Source organism: Felis catus, chromosome D4 (assembly GCF_018350175.1).
Source record: "Felis catus isolate Fca126 chromosome D4, F.catus_Fca126_mat1.0, whole genome shotgun sequence".
In the NCBI taxonomy this organism is placed as follows: domain Eukaryota; kingdom Metazoa; phylum Chordata; class Mammalia; order Carnivora; family Felidae; genus Felis; species Felis catus.
The window spans coordinates 58,967,018-58,983,115 of record NC_058380.1 but is presented as its reverse complement, the minus strand read 5'-3'; the positions used below and the strand labels follow the sequence as shown (position 1 = coordinate 58,983,115).

General features: G+C 46.5%; 1 protein-coding gene across 1 annotated transcript; it reads right to left on the bottom strand.

Moving 5' to 3' along the window:
* Positions 1 to 292: 292 nt before the first annotated feature.
* Positions 293 to 15,743, bottom strand: POLR1E (RNA polymerase I subunit E). The gene is made up of 12 exons (XM_011288546.4): positions 15,535 to 15,743; positions 14,866 to 14,969; positions 13,573 to 13,649; positions 11,802 to 11,887; positions 9,564 to 9,622; positions 8,636 to 8,780; positions 6,743 to 6,850; positions 6,049 to 6,145; positions 3,745 to 3,878; positions 2,773 to 2,854; positions 1,967 to 2,098; positions 293 to 637 (listed from the first exon to the last, which is right to left on the bottom strand). Exons 1-12 carry the CDS (start codon positions 15,608 to 15,610, stop codon positions 478 to 480), a joined length of 1,260 nt encoding a protein of 419 aa, XP_011286848.2. The 5' UTR covers positions 15,611 to 15,743; the 3' UTR covers positions 293 to 477.
* Positions 15,744 to 16,098: the final 355 nt, after the last annotated feature.

Here is a 16,098-nt window from a genome sequence, read left to right as displayed (position 1 = left end):
CCTCTGTTACGGCAGCCTCAAACTAAACTGGCCCCCTTCGGCAACCCCACGACACAGGTGACCCACAGCTACTGGGAAAGCCGGAGGCCTCCTCTTCCAGCCCAGCTGGGCTGCGTGGCCCTTCCAGACTAGGCATCACAGCTCTCTTCACAGCCCTCTTTATTTACACTGATCCATTAGATCTGGCCTAGGGTTCAGCCTGTGAGATCTATTGGCTCGGACTTCCCCAGGCCCCACCCTCCCACAGGAACCGCCTGCCATTTATAATCACAGCGACACCAGAGGGGAGAGGTGAAGTCCAACATGGTGATCACTTTATGTTTCCACCGAACACAAGCACGACTTGAGATGCTGCTTCTGGCTTCGTACCCACGCCAAAGCAAGGCTTCTTTTTCCTTCTCATTTTAAAAATAAAAATAGAAATGAACACAAGTAGTGGCTCCGTGTGGCCAAAATGCTCCATCTGGAAAGCACCCTCTAGGTGATCCTCCTCCGCTTTGACTGGCGGTCCGAGGTCTGGGCTGGAGGCAGCGGGATGGACAGAGTGCCCAGTTTGTGATCCTCCTCCCCGCCAGCTGCCAGAGACACCCTTCTCTTAGAGATCTTCAGCCTCATGGCCCTCGCTATCTCCATCATCCTAAGGAGCAAACACACAGAACAAAAGGGAGGGAGTGTCCTCAGCAGGTCTGCCCTTGGCAGGGGGAGCAGCATTCACACTCCGGCCCGTGAAGACAGAATCCCCAACGGCCACCAGGAGCAGAGCAGAGAAGCAGACAAGATCTGCTCCAGAGCCATCAAAAAGACAAGGTAATGTAATGTAATGTATCTTATTTATTTGTAAAAGATTTTTATTTTTAAGTAACCCCTACACCCAACGTGGGGCTCAAACTTACAACTCCGAGATCCAGAGCTGCACACACACTCCACTGAGCCAGCCAGGCGCCCCAAGGCAATTTCATTTTAATGTGTTGCTATTAGCAAGTATCCATATAGGTGATGGAAAACCAGGTTATCTAGACACAATTAATAACTTTGTTTACTTCTGATAACCAGGATTGAGCACTTGCTAGAATTTTGCTAGAACTTTACAGGCTCCGAGCATCTTGTTTCTCTTTTATTTTCTACCTCAATGCCTAATAGAATGCCTTTTGTGGACGGCCCTCAGGATAATCCCTCCAGGGACTGCTAGAAGAGCCCAGACAAGGGTATTCTCGCTGGCTCTCTTGGAACACCATCGGGGGCCTTGGATACCAGATGCTCTTAAATCACCCAAAGGCCAGCATATCCCACAGTTCAGGATCCTAGAAAGTTCTGCCTGCTTTGTCCGAATCCTTCCTAGCAAGGCTGGAAAAGGCCCAAGACCACAACTCTGCCAACTCTCCCAGGACCCTCCGAGCCTGTCCCTGCTCCTCAGCAAGGCTGTGGGGTCATAGAAGCCCCAGTGTGATATCCCTGACAAATGGTGGCCCCACCATGCCTGGCAGCCCCTTCAATCCGACTCTGAGGACATTCTTTTTGCTAGGCTGAAATTGGGTTCTCTTACAACTTCCACCCCTGGGCTCCACCCCTCAGGACCATACAGACCCCCTCTCCCCAGTGACAGCAATTCAGAGACTGCTAGGTTATACAGGGACAGAATGCTATGGGAAGGCTCAGGCTCGAAGCCTAACTATTCCCCCCCTCTTGGTCGTGTGACGCTGGGAGTCACTGGCTTCTTTGAACGGAAGGTTCTCCCATTGGTTTTTAGGAAAATCACTGAGATCGTGACAGATTTAATACTGTGCGTAGAATAGACAAGGCACTTGGTAATGTCTTGGTTGTGCATCCATTTAATCACTCATTCGCTGACAACTGTCCTCTGGCCCGTATCAAATGTCCCCAGGTCCCTTGATGGTGCTTCCTGCTTTCCAGTAGTACTAGAAATACTAAGCACCCTACAGGGAGCTTATTACTCTGTTGCGCTCACCTTCTCTCGCTGAGCTTCAAGTCCCTCTGTAACAGTGTCAGGTCAATCTGGAAGTCGCTTATGTGCAAAGCCAGTATGATTACATACGCGGTGACCTTCGCCTTCATCGAATCCGAAATTAAGTTCCGTAGGCTACAAAATCAGTGGCAGTGAAGGAGAGACAGCGTTAAACTCTAAGATGATTATTCCAGAAGCGGAATAAAAACATCCAAGCCTGTTCTCATGCACACTCATTGTCCTCCCACCTTGGGGAGAAGAAATCTGAGCAACATTCCTTGTCCGGTCAAGGTACCCATGCCCTCATGCACAGTGGGGCGATGAGCCAATCCCAGTGTTCCCTCCGAGTGGGCCGCAGCTACACTTTCCCCAGGCACAGTTAGGGCTTCTCAAGGACACAGACCCTCTGAGCGTGTCCCCACTGCTCAGCAGGGAGGCTGGGAAAACAGCCGTCCCAAATGCAAAGGGCACTGGCCTGCCCTTTTCTGCAACACTGCCTTTCCATAGAACATTGGTTCTATGAGATATTAGGAAAGGTTCCTTGGAGAAGTGTATGAAGTGAAAGAAGTCTCCAGCTGCAGGACTTCCCAGAGCCTCTAACGTGAACTTCTCCAAGGGGGACAGAGCATGTAATACATAGCGTTTCCTCAACTGATTTGAGGAAGACCCTTGCAAAGGGCAGTGAGTGCTCTCCTCAGCAGTGTCCGTGGACATGGGATCCAACCCATGCGCTCGTCCCCACGCCCACTGCCCTCCCCAGCCCGCTTTCTCCTTTAGAGGCAGGAGCCCCAGAAGCCAATCCCCCTGACCTGCCGTTGTTGTAGGTCAAGCAGGTGAAGTGCTTCAGCAGTTTGGTGCTGATGATGTGGGGGACCCCAGGTCCCAGGGCACCTACAACACAAAGCTGAGTCTGAGCATGTTTCCAAACCCTCACACCACAGCATCTCCATGAGGAGATGCTGGCCAGCGGTTGGGCCACTGCAATGAATGGAGCCATGTGGTAAGAGAAGCAGGGCCCACGAAACAGAAGAGCCACTTCCCAATGAAAACTGCACACGCCCGAGAGACGTTTGTGATGGGGCAGAGACAGGGAGGGAAACCAGACTCCAATGAGGCCTAAAGATCTAGAATTCATAAGATGTTACAAAGCAAAATAGATAGTGGAGAAAGCCCAAGGAGAGGGAAAGGAGGAGAGACTGAAATGTGAAAATAAGAAGCAGGCAAATCCTGAAAACTATTACAGACTCTTGGGAGCTCAACCACAGTAACAAGATGGCATCACCTTGTGCCTAAAACCACAGGTGGGTTTCCAGCACTGGGTGGATGTGGGGCATCCAGCATGGCCCTAGACTTGTGACACGTGTTACCAGCGGGAATGGACTCTCTTCCTTGTCAGTCAGAAATACGCGGACACACGTAAACCTGCCATAAGCCATCACATGAACAAAGCCAGCTTTTCTCCCCAGAGAGCTCACGTTTGCCCAACAGTCCCTTAAAATTTTCATGATTTGACTGGATACTATACTTTGCCCCATGCAGACGAGAAGTAGTGGATGCCAGCTCTGAACAAAGGTACAACCCAGCCTATCCCCATTTTCAGAAGAGGAGAGAGCTGGGCCGGTCCTTTCAGTCTGCCGGCATGACTACAGGAACCTCACTTTTACACAGTCACAAATAAAGATCGAGACAATCATATCCATTTTCTTCTCTCATTACAGCTAGTCTAACAGACAAGTAACAGGCTAGAAATAACTAGAATAAAATGTCTATCATGGACTTACTTTTCCGCTTAATCACTTTTTGTGCTCGAAATTTGATGAGCGTGTCCAGAAACCATATGCATCGGGCCTGGCGGTCTCGGCTCTCCTCATCAGATGGCAAAGACTTCAACGCTTCTATGACAAAGGAGCAGTGGCTAAAACGGGGGAGGAGACAATGGAGGCATGCATGAGACCGGCTCTGTCAGGAGCCATTCATGCTGTCAATGAAAACAGCAGGCATCCTTCACAGCTGATACACATTCAACAGTCGAGGAAGGGCCGTCCTATCAACGCTCCTTATAACACAGTGAGCATGGTTCAGTGCCAAAGCAGTAAAGGACTAGACAGTAAATATTTGTGGTTTGTGGGCCATATGGTCTCTGTTCCATCTACTCAAAGCTGCCACTGCAAAAGCAGGCATTAATAATACATAAATGAATGACCATGGCCATTCATGACCAATAAAACTTTATTCACAGACAGCAGGCCAGACTTGGCACACAGGCCGTGGTCTGCCCCATCCTGAGGTAGTGGTCTGGAGCACAGGCTCTTGAGTTAAAATGCCTGGTTTTGAACCCCCTCTCTGCCATTCAGTGGCCTGGGCAAGTTTCTGTACATCTTCTATACATCTCTGTACATCATCTCCACCTAAAAATTTAAGGCAATGATAGCAGCCTCAGAGTAGGGGCTTTCTGTGCATTAAATGAGATAATGCAAGTGAAGTGTCTAGAATAGTACTTGGCCCATGTAAGAGCTCCATCTATGTTAGCTATTATTTTTACGTACTATTCTACCACTATGAGGATCCTGGACTCAGAGAGATAACGAAGCTCTTTAAGAAAGTGGCCTCGTTTTACAGATAGGAAAACTGAGGCTCAGCGGAGGGAAGATCACACAGATCACACCGTACCTTGGGCAGAGCTCAGGGACTTATTTCTTCAAACTCAGCCCAGAGCTCATTCCTGCACCTGCTGCTGAACCACAACTACATTAAGACAACCAAGAACCAGTAATAAACTTTTCTGGAAATGAATCTTTGGAGGGGAAAAAAAGAAAAAAAGCACTTTCAAAACTCAAGGAACTTGGGGCACCGGGTGGCTCAATCGTTTAAGCCTCTGACTCTTGATTTCAGCTCAGGTCATATCTCATGGCTCATGAGTTCAAGCCCTGCATCAGGCTCTGCACTGAAAGTGTAGAGCCTGCTTGGGAGTCTCATTCTCTCTCTCTGCCCTTCCCTCCCCTTAAAAAAATCGGGGAACCAACCTAGGGTTTGTAATTTTTTATTTTCTCAAGATAAAATTATTAAAAGGAAAAACTCAAGAGCAAAAAAATTCCACTATCATCAAAAAAAAAAAAAAAAAAAAAAAGCTGCTTTTAAAGGCCCAAGGAGGGTGGAGAGATAATCTGAATTATTTAAAATATACAGTACTTATTTATTTTATTTTATTTTTTTTTTATTTTTATTTTTTTCAACGTTTTTATTTATTTTTGGGACAGAGAGAGACAGAGCATGAACGGGGGAGGGGCAGAGAGAGAGGGAGACACAGAATCGGAAACAGGCTCCAGGCTCCGAGCCATCAGCCCAGAGCCCGACGCGGGGCCCGAACTCACAGACCGCGAGATCGTGACCTGGCTGAAGTCGGATGCTTAACCGACTGCGCCACCCAGGCGCCCCATATTTTTTTTAAGTTTATTTATTTTGAGAGAGAGAGGAGGCGAGCATATGTGGCATGAGTTGGGGAGGGACAGAGAGAGAGAGAGCATCCCAAGCAGGCTCTGTACTCCTGATTTGGGGCTCGAACTCATGAACTGTGAGATCATGACTTGAGCCGAGATTAAGTGTTGGCCGCTTAACCGACTGAGCCATCCAGGCACCCTTTAAAATATACAGTATTTAAATACATAAATTTAACTTTAAGTTAAAATGCTCACTCAGCACACCATCACTTCCACTGGCACCTACTCGCAGGCTCGCACTCGGGCCCCACCCCACTGGTGACAATCACTATCAGCATAACACTGGGGACATGGGCCAGCTCTAGTTCCAAGCCCCAGACCCCAAGGCCCCACCACCTTCTGTCCAGCCACAGGCTCCAGGTACTCAGAGGCCACCTCTCTCTCCCTTGAATGCCACCCACAGCCTTGGGACAAGAAGCCTGAAGGCCCAAACATTTTCAAGAAAACACTGGCTCGTTCACGTTGCAATGCTGAAAAGACATACACCCTCACTGACTGACATCCCTAAAAGTCCACTTCACCTGACTACTGTCATGTTCTGACATCACTGCCCCAGACACTCCATCCACCCAGGGGGTTGAGGGGTACCTGTTCTCTTCAATCATCTTCAGGATCTCCTCTGATGAGACATTCCTGAAAGCTTCAGATGGGCTTTGAAGAGCTTCATACTCAGCAGGGGAGAGAACTAGTCACAGGTCAAGAACACAATCTGACCAAAATGGCAATATCCAACTGGCTAGCTCATCTCAGAGGGGCCTCGTTTTAGAGATGGGACAGCTGAGGCCCAGATGGGGGAAGATCACATAATACACTGGGGCTGAGCGCAGGGTCTCGGTCCTTCAGACTCCCAGCCCAGAGCCCATTCCCTGCCTGGGCTTTTCTGCCTCCCTGGCTTATCACAGAGCTACCGCAGGCATTTTCCCTCTGACTAGACGCACAAGTAGGGAAATTCTATGCTCCAACCCTACCTTTTACAAATCAGTCTGTCTTAGACTTAAGGCACTAGTTGACTTAGAAGTCTTATCCTGACTACTGACAGAGAGTGACCTCAGCACTTTGCTGAGGAATGGGTTTGAATCTCAGGGGTGGAGGGCCAGTCCCACAGCTAGTGAGGAAGCCTAGCTGACTACCCAGCGACAGCGCTGGAGCGAGCGCAAAGGTCTGGATGTAGCTTCCGTGAGCATCACGGGACCACCAACACACCAGAGAGCCTGTCTGCCCACTCATGTATACACGTCCCAACCTGGGAAATAAAGCAGCGTTTCTACTGCAACAAGGATACGGTCTTCAAATTTATACACGTCTTCAGGCTTGGCTGCATCAGCGTGGCAGGGAGGAAGGTACAGGGAGTCATCTTGCATTTCATCACGGATGGCATCACTGACCAGAGCTTTTTAATAAAGGAAGAGATGGTGTCGGTATCATCCATTTGGCTGCAGGTTCTCCAATACACTATAACTTATGTCCTCAAGATCGTAACTGGTCCGGAAAACTCCTCATTGGAATGCTTCTGCCAATGTGGCCTGACCTCCCCATCAGGCTGACAGCTCCAGCTCTCATGACACAAACCTAACCAGGCACTGGAGAAGGTGCACACGGTGTGGTCCCCCTCAAGCGACTTGTAATATAGTTGGGAAAGGCAGGTGTACCAATAAATATTTACAATACAAGAGAAGCTAAAAGTGAGGGACATTCAAAAGAGTCTTTAATGGCTCCAGAAAACTTCCCCACATATTGTGAGTAAAAACAAAAAACCAGAATATAAGACTGTGAACTAGCCTACAAGGATAACCATTAAGAATGAAGTATGCATATAGGTGTGGACAGATAGGAATACGGGAAAATTATAATAGTTGGTCTGGAAAAATGATGAGAAACGGGTGAATTATTTTTCTTTTTAGACGTCCTTTGATAGCTGACAGTAAACTCAACAAAAACATTAAAAAATGTCCTCATGTGGGGCACCTGAGTGCTCAGTCGGTTAAGCGTCCGACTTCGGCTCAGCTCATGATGTCACAGTTCGTGAGTTCGAGCCCTGCATCAGGCTCTGTGCTGACAGCTCAAAGCCTGGAGCGTGCTTCAGATTTTGTGTCTCTTTCTCTCTGCCTCTTTTTCTCTCTCTCAAAAATAAACATTAAAAAAATATTTTTTTAATTTACTAATGCTTTCAAATAAATGGAGAGACATATTTTTATGTTCCTAGATAAGAAAACATAATATTATAAAGATGATGATTCTCTCCATATTAATCTCAATTGCGTTTTGAGGGAATTTGACAAAATAATTAAGATCACCTGGGGAAAAAGCATGTTACTCTAATGTTTGCAAAAAATAAAAGGAAGGAGTAGGAGGAACTTGCCCTATCAGAAAATAAACCGGATGATGAGGCTACTGAAATCAAAACAGCCTCATGCTGCCACGGGAACAGAATGGACAATGGAACAGAACACAGAATGTGCTAAAGTGAGAAGGAGGACTTTCTAAATCATCTTCTACAAGAAAAGGATGGAGTTGGGGACAGCTGGTTAATCATTTAGAAAATATAAAATTAGGTCTCTACCATATGCCAAAATAAGTCTTAAGCTTTAAATGTAAAAAGTAAAATTATGAAAGTACTGCAAGAAAACATAGGAAAATATTTATATGATCAGAGGGTTTGGAAAGATTTTCTCAAAATTACTAAAATCCCACTCTAATAGAAAAACCGCTCTTATGTAAACCTTCTCTTACGTTCTTATAATGCATTTGAGCAATAAATACATTTTTAAATAATACAATTAAATACTCAAGCTGCTGACGAATTTAGGAACAGAAAAAGGTCCACTGGCACCAAAGTGAAGCCCTGTCTCCAAAGGGTTAATCAGCACCAGCATCACCTTGGTCTTTTTCCCCAAAACCTCCCTGTGCCCAGAGCACCCTGCCAGCTGGAACCCTGGCACCAAGGACACGCAGACACACATCCATTCCCGTGCCTGTCTCCTCTACTTGGCTGGGAGCTCCCCAAGGGCAGATGTTTCTTACTACTTCCAGAGTCTGTTCCCAGGAAAGCACTCAGTGAGAGGAAGGAATCCAGCCCGAATGCCCATTATTTCCATCTGTGGGGCAGGTAAAAGATCTCAAGAGAAGAGAAAGTGGTCTCTATGAGCAGACTCTTACCCAGGTCCCAGCTGCTTACCAGTCACACCCTTTGCATCAATAATATTCTCTGCGGCTTTAGCTACTGCACAATTCAGAGATTCATTGCCAACTCTGTTCATTCTTCTAGAATTCAAAGCCCGCTTCTGTTTGGTGGTTCCAAAGGCTTCAATGCAAGAATCCATCTGTGCAGGGACAAATGTGGTCTGTCTAGGGACAGGTTGGACACTACTATTCCTGTGTGACTATGGGGAAACCCTCGGCCTCTCTGAGCCATGATTATTACCTCACTTGCAAATTGGGCTGAACCATATGTATCTATCTCCCAGGCTTCTTGTATTAACAGATCTGAAGTACTTGCTTTATAAACTGTCAGGGGGTATTTACAAATCAACAGTGTCTCCATTTGTAAAGTAAAAAGACCAGAATTAGGATTGGTAAATCTGTGGCATACAGCTTACTGTTTTCCAGCCCTGTACCCAGAGCAGATGTTGCTAATCACTCATTCTTTCCCTCTGAGCCTGAAGACAGCCTCATACCCGCTCTCAACACTGCTCCAGGCAGTACTGAAGATTCAATCAATTGCCATCCTGGGGTGAGATGAGCTTTGCAGAAACCGCCTACCTTGAAAATCTTGAAGTTTACTTTTGTTTTAATGAGCAAGTTTCCAGGCTACAACCAGTATTTTCTGAAACTTGGATTAAATCCAAAACCACGTATTATGCTACACCTATATCAGCCCAGAGAACCAGTTCCGCACACTGGCACAGAGCAGCGTATAGCTGTCCCACGTGGAAGGATGGCTCTGTGAGGCCAAGGAGGCCTCTGCAGGTGGCCTGGCCAGAGAACCACAGACTGAATGAGCTGGGAGCAGCCCTATGTTCGGCCAGCTCATTATACTGATGGGAAAACGCAAGGCCTAGAAGGAACGCATTTCGGGTCCCACAGCTCAGTTCTGTCACACTTACCTTTTCTCTAAAAGTTTTGGCCTCATTCTCTCGTGTCGAGTCACTCTCGACTGATTCATCTATCAAAACACAAAACAAACAAAAACAGAGAGGAAAAAAAAAGTGAGCTGTAAGGCCCACAGATTATAATAGTGTTTAATATTTATTTTAACAGCCAATCTCAGAAAAACAGATTTCTTTACTTCAAGATTTCCCAGAGTATAATATAATGGATCCTGAAAACAATTAGTCTGTGGCTTTAGTACAGTCAGAGGATTTGGAGAATAAATTAAGAAGTCAAATGAGGGGGTCATCTGGTCCAACTGTTCATTTTACAAATAAGGAAAAATGAAGCCTCCAGATGAAATAATTTGCCCCAAGTCTGTTGACCAGGCAGTGGCCAAGATGGGATTAGAAACTAAGTCCTTGGTTCTTTCCAGTAAATAGTTTTGCCCTCCTTATAAAAGACCTAAAAGTAGGTAACCATAAATGTGAGGTATGTATTACTTACATAAAGCTCTCAAATCTCCCATAAAGTATTTATATATAAGGGGCAGTATAATCTAGTGGACACAGGAGCATAAGCTCTAGAGTGACCTTGCCCGAGTCTCAATCCCAGGTCATATATACATACACGACATGATATGGTACTTTATATAGACATAGATAGCAGCATTGTGTCCCTGCCAAGTTGGTTCACTTCTGTGCCAGTTTTGTCATTGATAAAACAACCAGAGGGTTATGTGAAGTAAATGATGTAGTGCACTGAAAGTGCTTAGAACAGTGCCTAGCACATAGGCACTTAATAAATGTTGCATGTGTGTGCATGTATGTGTATACACATACATACGTGTGTATGTGTATATATTTATATATATAATATATATTATGTGTGTGTTTATATATATCTATACATATATACACTGTCCCAAATAAACCATTATTTACATTTTTTTACATGTAAAAACAAAAATTTGTTTAATCAGCAAATTAATGAACAATTTCCTTTGCCTCTTGGGAAGTCGGTAGAGCATTTGGAGGATAATCTAAATGCAGTTACATATGTTTGCAAAGCAAGGAATTCTTTTTTTTTTTTTTTTAAGTTTGTTTGTTTATTTTTGAGACAGAGAAAGAGAGAATCTCAAGCAGGATCTGCACTGTCAGCACAGAGCCCGATACAGGGCTCAATCTCATGAACTGTGAGATCATGACCTGAGCCAAAGTTGGACACTTAACCTACTGAGCCACCTAGGTGCCCACAAAGCAAGGAATTCTTAACCTATAGACTATGGATCCCTGAAATTCACAGATGGGTTTCAGGACTCAAATGCCCTTTACAACTGTATGCAAAATCTCATACATATTCTTGTATATTGTGTATGCTTCCAGGAGGTAGGTCCAGGTCCCTCAGATTCTCGAAAGCACTGGCACCACTGCTCTGCGGGAATGAAGTTGGAACCACTGTCTCTGAAGGTATCTGGCAGATCCACCAAGACCCTAGCAATCCTTCCTCATCTCTACCCTCCTCACCATGGTTCGCAGTATTTAAGATTTAGAGAACAGGAACCCCTTGAGTCTGACCCTCCAACCTTCTGGAAGATCCCACTCCAGTCTGGAGCATTCTGAGATGCCAAAGCAGAGAAACAGTACAAGTTCTCCCTCTGGATTAGGGTAAAAATGGATCTCCGCCTAAATTAGAAAGCATAGAGGGGCACCTGGGTGGCTCAGTCGGTTAAGCATCTGACTCCTGATTTCAGCTCAGGTCATGATATCACAGTTTGTCACAGAGCCCACTTGGGATTCTCTCTCTACCTCTCCCTTGTTCTCTCTCTCAAAATAAAAAAAAAATAAAAATGAAAAGTTACTGTCCAACCCATAAGTAACTCCCATCACCTGCTAGAGACCCTAAAACCTCTACTCCAACCAGAACAGTTAAGAGTTTTAAAAAAGGCCTTTGAATGAAAAAAAATATTGGACATGCCCTCCAATATTCTGCTCTGATCATTGCTCATCTGACTTTAACTAAAATTATTTTCTGATCTCAAATCTGTAAACACTGAAGGGACAGGATCTGTGTCTGTTTTGCTACATCCCCAGCCCCTAACTTGTGCCTGGAACATAGCAGGTCATCAATAAGTATTTGCAGAAAGGCACCCTTTCAAAAATAAGTACAAAATATGTTTTATAAATCGACAACTAACTCGTCCAGCAAACCTAAAATATACAGTGTTTTTGTGAGCCTTCATGACTGGGACCTACCTGAAAACAGTGGCTGCATGTTGAACAATTCAGCATCATACACCTCCATCTGGCCGGAGGTCTTGTTCAGGACTCCCACAAAGTGCCTGAATAAAGAAGGAGTAATACCAGTGGTAATGGATTATGCAAAAGGTATTGTTTATACAACTTCCTTTTTCCTGCTTAAAAGTACTCAAGGGTCTTTCTGCCCCAATGCACTTGAGGAACACATCACTTGTTGCTGAGTAACCATGATCCCCAAGAGCAGCAATTCTTAGCATGAGAGGGAAAGGAGCGAAGGAAGGAGGGAATTCAAGAGGTGGTTCTGGAAGGAAAAAAAAATGCTACCAGGTGATTCTGGTAGCCAATCACACTTGTGCTCATTGCTGTAGTGGGAAACTATTTGGAGATATAAAAATCTAGAATTACACTAGAATTTGCTGCACACATAAATTTTATGGAGGCAAAGACAAGTAAAACCTTGGTAATTATGCGGAGAAGACCAATCTGAACTAGAGAATCTTTGTAAGGGCATGATGTGGTGTTAATGGTTTTAAGTACATACACATTAATCTGACCTCTAGCAGGGTGGTTTGATGGGGGCTTTGAAAAGGCCTTTTTTGTGCTTCACGGTTGGACACTATCAGAGGAACACTGCCTGTGTTATGCCAGCGCCTGACGGTTACAGTCTGTTCGGGTGAACAATCTTCATTGCACCCGGGGAGAGAGCGGGGGTCAGTGAAGGACAGAGCTGTCCAAAGTCAGTTGATCAGTAGTACAGCTGGATAGAAACCCTGGAGTCTTTGACACTACCAAATGCTTTTCTTGGAGTTAGTTCCAGGAAAAATTTCTGGCAAGCTTTGGCCTATTGATCACATATTCCAAATAAGTGGAGACGGCAGCCTTTTGGAAACAAGACAATTATAAAGGATACTGCAAATTAATGAGGTGGTCAAAAGGTACTTTCAGTTACAAAATAAATAAGCCCCGGGAATGTAATGTACAGCATGGTGACTGTAGCTAATAATACTATATTGCATATTTAAAAGTTGAGAATAAATCTTAAAAGTTCTGATCATAAGAAAAAAATTCTAACTATGTGTGGTAATGGATGACTATACTTACTATACTTACTGTGGTGACCATTGTGCAATATATACAAATATCTAATCATTATGCTATATACCAAAACTAATATGTTGTATTATATCTCAATTTTTTTAATTATTATTTTTAAGATTTTATTTTATTTTAAAAAAATGTTTATTTATTTAGTCTGGCCAGGGTTGGGGGGGCAGTTAGGGAGGGGCAGAGAGAGGGAGAGAGAGAATCCCAGGCAGGCTCTGCACTGTCAGCCCAGAGCCCAATGTGAGGCTCGATCCCCTGAACCTCAAGATCATGACCTGAGCCAAAATTAAGAGTTGGACACTTAACCAACTGAGCCACCCAAGCACCCCTAAGATTTTATTTTAAAGTAATCTCTATATTCAATGTGGGGCTCAAAATCCCAACCCCGAGATCAAAAGTCATACACTCCACTGACTGAGCCAGCCAGGCACCCCTAAAAAATTGTAAATGAATGAGACTTGTTAGGAAATCCAACAAATGTAACTCGTTTTCCCTTCTCAGGCATGTCCACATGCTGCTGTGAGGACCTCTGGATCTGGGAACAAGGGACATGGTAAACCTCTCCAGATTTCCCCCACTGTCCCTAAAATAAAGAGCAAACACAGTAGTGCCAGGCTCACCACCACTATCCTCCTCCTCCCGCTGTCCCTTCCCCTATCCCTACCTGCACAGAGTGTTGCATTTGAGGGCTCCAGTCCCAAAATTGTTTCCCACATAGGAAAGTCTGTCTGTTTCAGCTGCCTAAAATGTAAAGGGAAAAAAACATCACTACAACCAATATTGAAAGGTATTAAGCATCTTGTCTCCCTTTCCCACATTTGCAAAAGCTTTAGAATCCAGAACCAGTGGATTAGAAGCAGAGAGCCTCTGGGAGATGATCTAGTCCCACCGTCCAAGTGAATCTGGGTGTTCCTAGGAGAAAGGCAAGAGGACTTTTGAAAGGGAAGCCCCAGACAGTGCTGGCTTCTATGTGGTCTGAAAAGTTCTCAGGGGAATTGCACCACAGGACTCGGGAGAGAGGTCCTGGGGTCCCAGCGCTTAGAGACATGCTACAAAATGGTTCTGCCAGCAACCTCTGGGTCCAAAGTCCAAGCCCTTCCTGAGCTTCTTGGCCCATTTCTCCCAGGACTATTCCTTATATATTCACAGGACTATGGAAACAGCTGATTCATTCCTCAATCACAGTCAAGCTTTCCTGCTTCCCTGTTTGTCCTTGCCATCCTCTCCACTTGGAATACTAAACCTCAGCTGTCAAACCCTCCTCTACCCTTCAGAGCTCAGCTCCAATGCACTTTCTCTCGGGGAAGGCCTTCTGGCAAGCAGAGACTTCTCTGACTGAGCTCACTCTCCCTCCGCCAGGCTCTGAGCTTGTCTGCTTGTAGAAGTTACTGAACTCAAAACCAGTTCTCATCTCTCTACATCAGTGGTTCTCAACCGGGGGAAATCCTCTTCCGGGGATATCTGGGAATGTTTGATATTCTGACTGCCACAACTACAAGGTGCTACTGGTATCTAGTGGTTAGAGACCAGGGAAGCCGTTGAATATCCTGCAATGCACAGGGTGGGCCAACAACAAAGAATTATCTGGATCCAAATGTCAATGGTGCCAAGGTTGAAAAACCGTGCTCTAGAGTATGAGCTCCCTCAGAGTGGGGCCAGGTCCTACCTAGCTGTTTCCCTTGCAGCTTACAGCATAGGGCCATGTGGGTGTTCAACCAATGCTTGTCAAATGAATAAATCAATGAAAGGCCATCACTTCACCAAAAGTACATAACTGAATGGAGCCTGTCCCCACACCCATGACCTGCTGGGACTCACAGGAGTTCTTCAAACGCCCGTTTGCTATCCACCACCACCCCTTTCTCCTCCTGCTTTGTCCCACATCCACCCGCACTCAAGCGCCTCTAGGCCTCCAGAGGCCTGCAGAGTGGAGCCAATTGGCCACTGTAGCACTTACCAGGATCCGCTGACCTCTCTTCCTGGGGTTTGTGGAGTCATTGCTCTTGTACAAGGTAAAGCGCATGTTGCCTGGATTCTGCAGCTTCCCATTGGAGAACTGGACTGTAAGATTGCAGCCCGAGAATGAGATGGAAGTAGAGGGACCCACAGTGTATGCTGGGGAGGACCTGGACTGTCCTTGGGAGGGAGCGACTGAAGGAACGGGGATGGTAAGGAAGCCCAGGTCCTGACCTAAAGGGGGGCTGAAGGAGGTCCTGGTCCAGTTGGGAAGAGATGGAGAAGTGAGGGCAGTGCTGGGGAAGGGCTGTGGTAGAAGGGAATAACTAGGGGAACAGAGCTGAGGAGACCTGGGCCAGAGCTAGAGAGAAGAGAAAGGGGAATTTCTGCCCAATAGAGAGGAGGAGATGGGGCAGGTGAGTGGGGAGGAGACGACAGGTACAGCTTTGGAGAAGAGGGTGGCTGGGATATCCTCATCCAGAGGAAGTGGTGACAGAAAGATGGTGGGATGGCAGAGGAGCCCAGGCCAAGTCCCAAGTAGTGGAGGAGACTAAAGGGGGTCTCGGTCCAGCCGGGAAAGGGGCCCGACAGGGGCGGGAGGACTGTAGAGGCACCCAGACGGAAGGGGAGAGAGCTACGGGGAACTCCGCTCCGGCGCCGCAGTCTTTACCCAGTACTGCTCTGTGGCTGTCGTCGGGCTCCCCACAGTACAGCCACCTCGCACTCGACAACACCTCCGCCGCCATCTCGCCAGTCCGGTCGCCAAGGTTAGGCGTTTACACGAACACCCCCGGGCCGTGTTTGCCACCCCACATGCGACAGCAGGGCAACAGGACGGAAGAGGCGCGGCCTCACCCGCTCCGCCCCGCGCGTGCGGAGCCGGCGTGGCTCCTCCCCCCCAGCACCGCCCCCTACTCGCTCTCCCCGGGAATGCGGAGGCGCCGTTCCCGCCCACTCTTCGCCCCGCCCCGGAGAGGCGGGACTTCTGCCCACTAAAGGCACCAGCCCTCTTTGCTGAACCAGCGCTCTGCCTGCGCGTTGAGGCTTGTGTGGGACTAGGAAATACCAGAGCCGAAGGGCCAAAGAAGCTCCTGTAAGCGTGGACCCAAAGAAGGGCATTTTTGAAGGGCAAGAAGTCAGGTCGTCTCGTCTGTTATCCAAGTTGCTTTCTTTCAAGATTCCACAGACGAGGTCACTAATCGTCCCAATAGTTTTTGCAGCAGAAAGAACCTGT

Excerpts from the sequence above, each read along its gene's own strand:
- POLR1E (XM_011288546.4), bottom strand. The coding sequence starts at position 15,610 with ATGGCGGCGGAGGTGTTGTCGAGTGCGAGGTGGCTGTACTGTGGGGAG. Across the intron at positions 6,146-6,742 it reads CGTGTATAAATTTGAAGACC|TTCTCTCCCCTGCTGAGTAT; the intron begins GTATCCTTGTTG and ends ACCTGTGACTAG. Across the intron at positions 2,099-2,772 it reads TTGACCTACAACAACGGCAG|CCTACGGAACTTAATTTCGG; the intron begins GTCAGGGGGATT and ends CTGATTTTGTAG.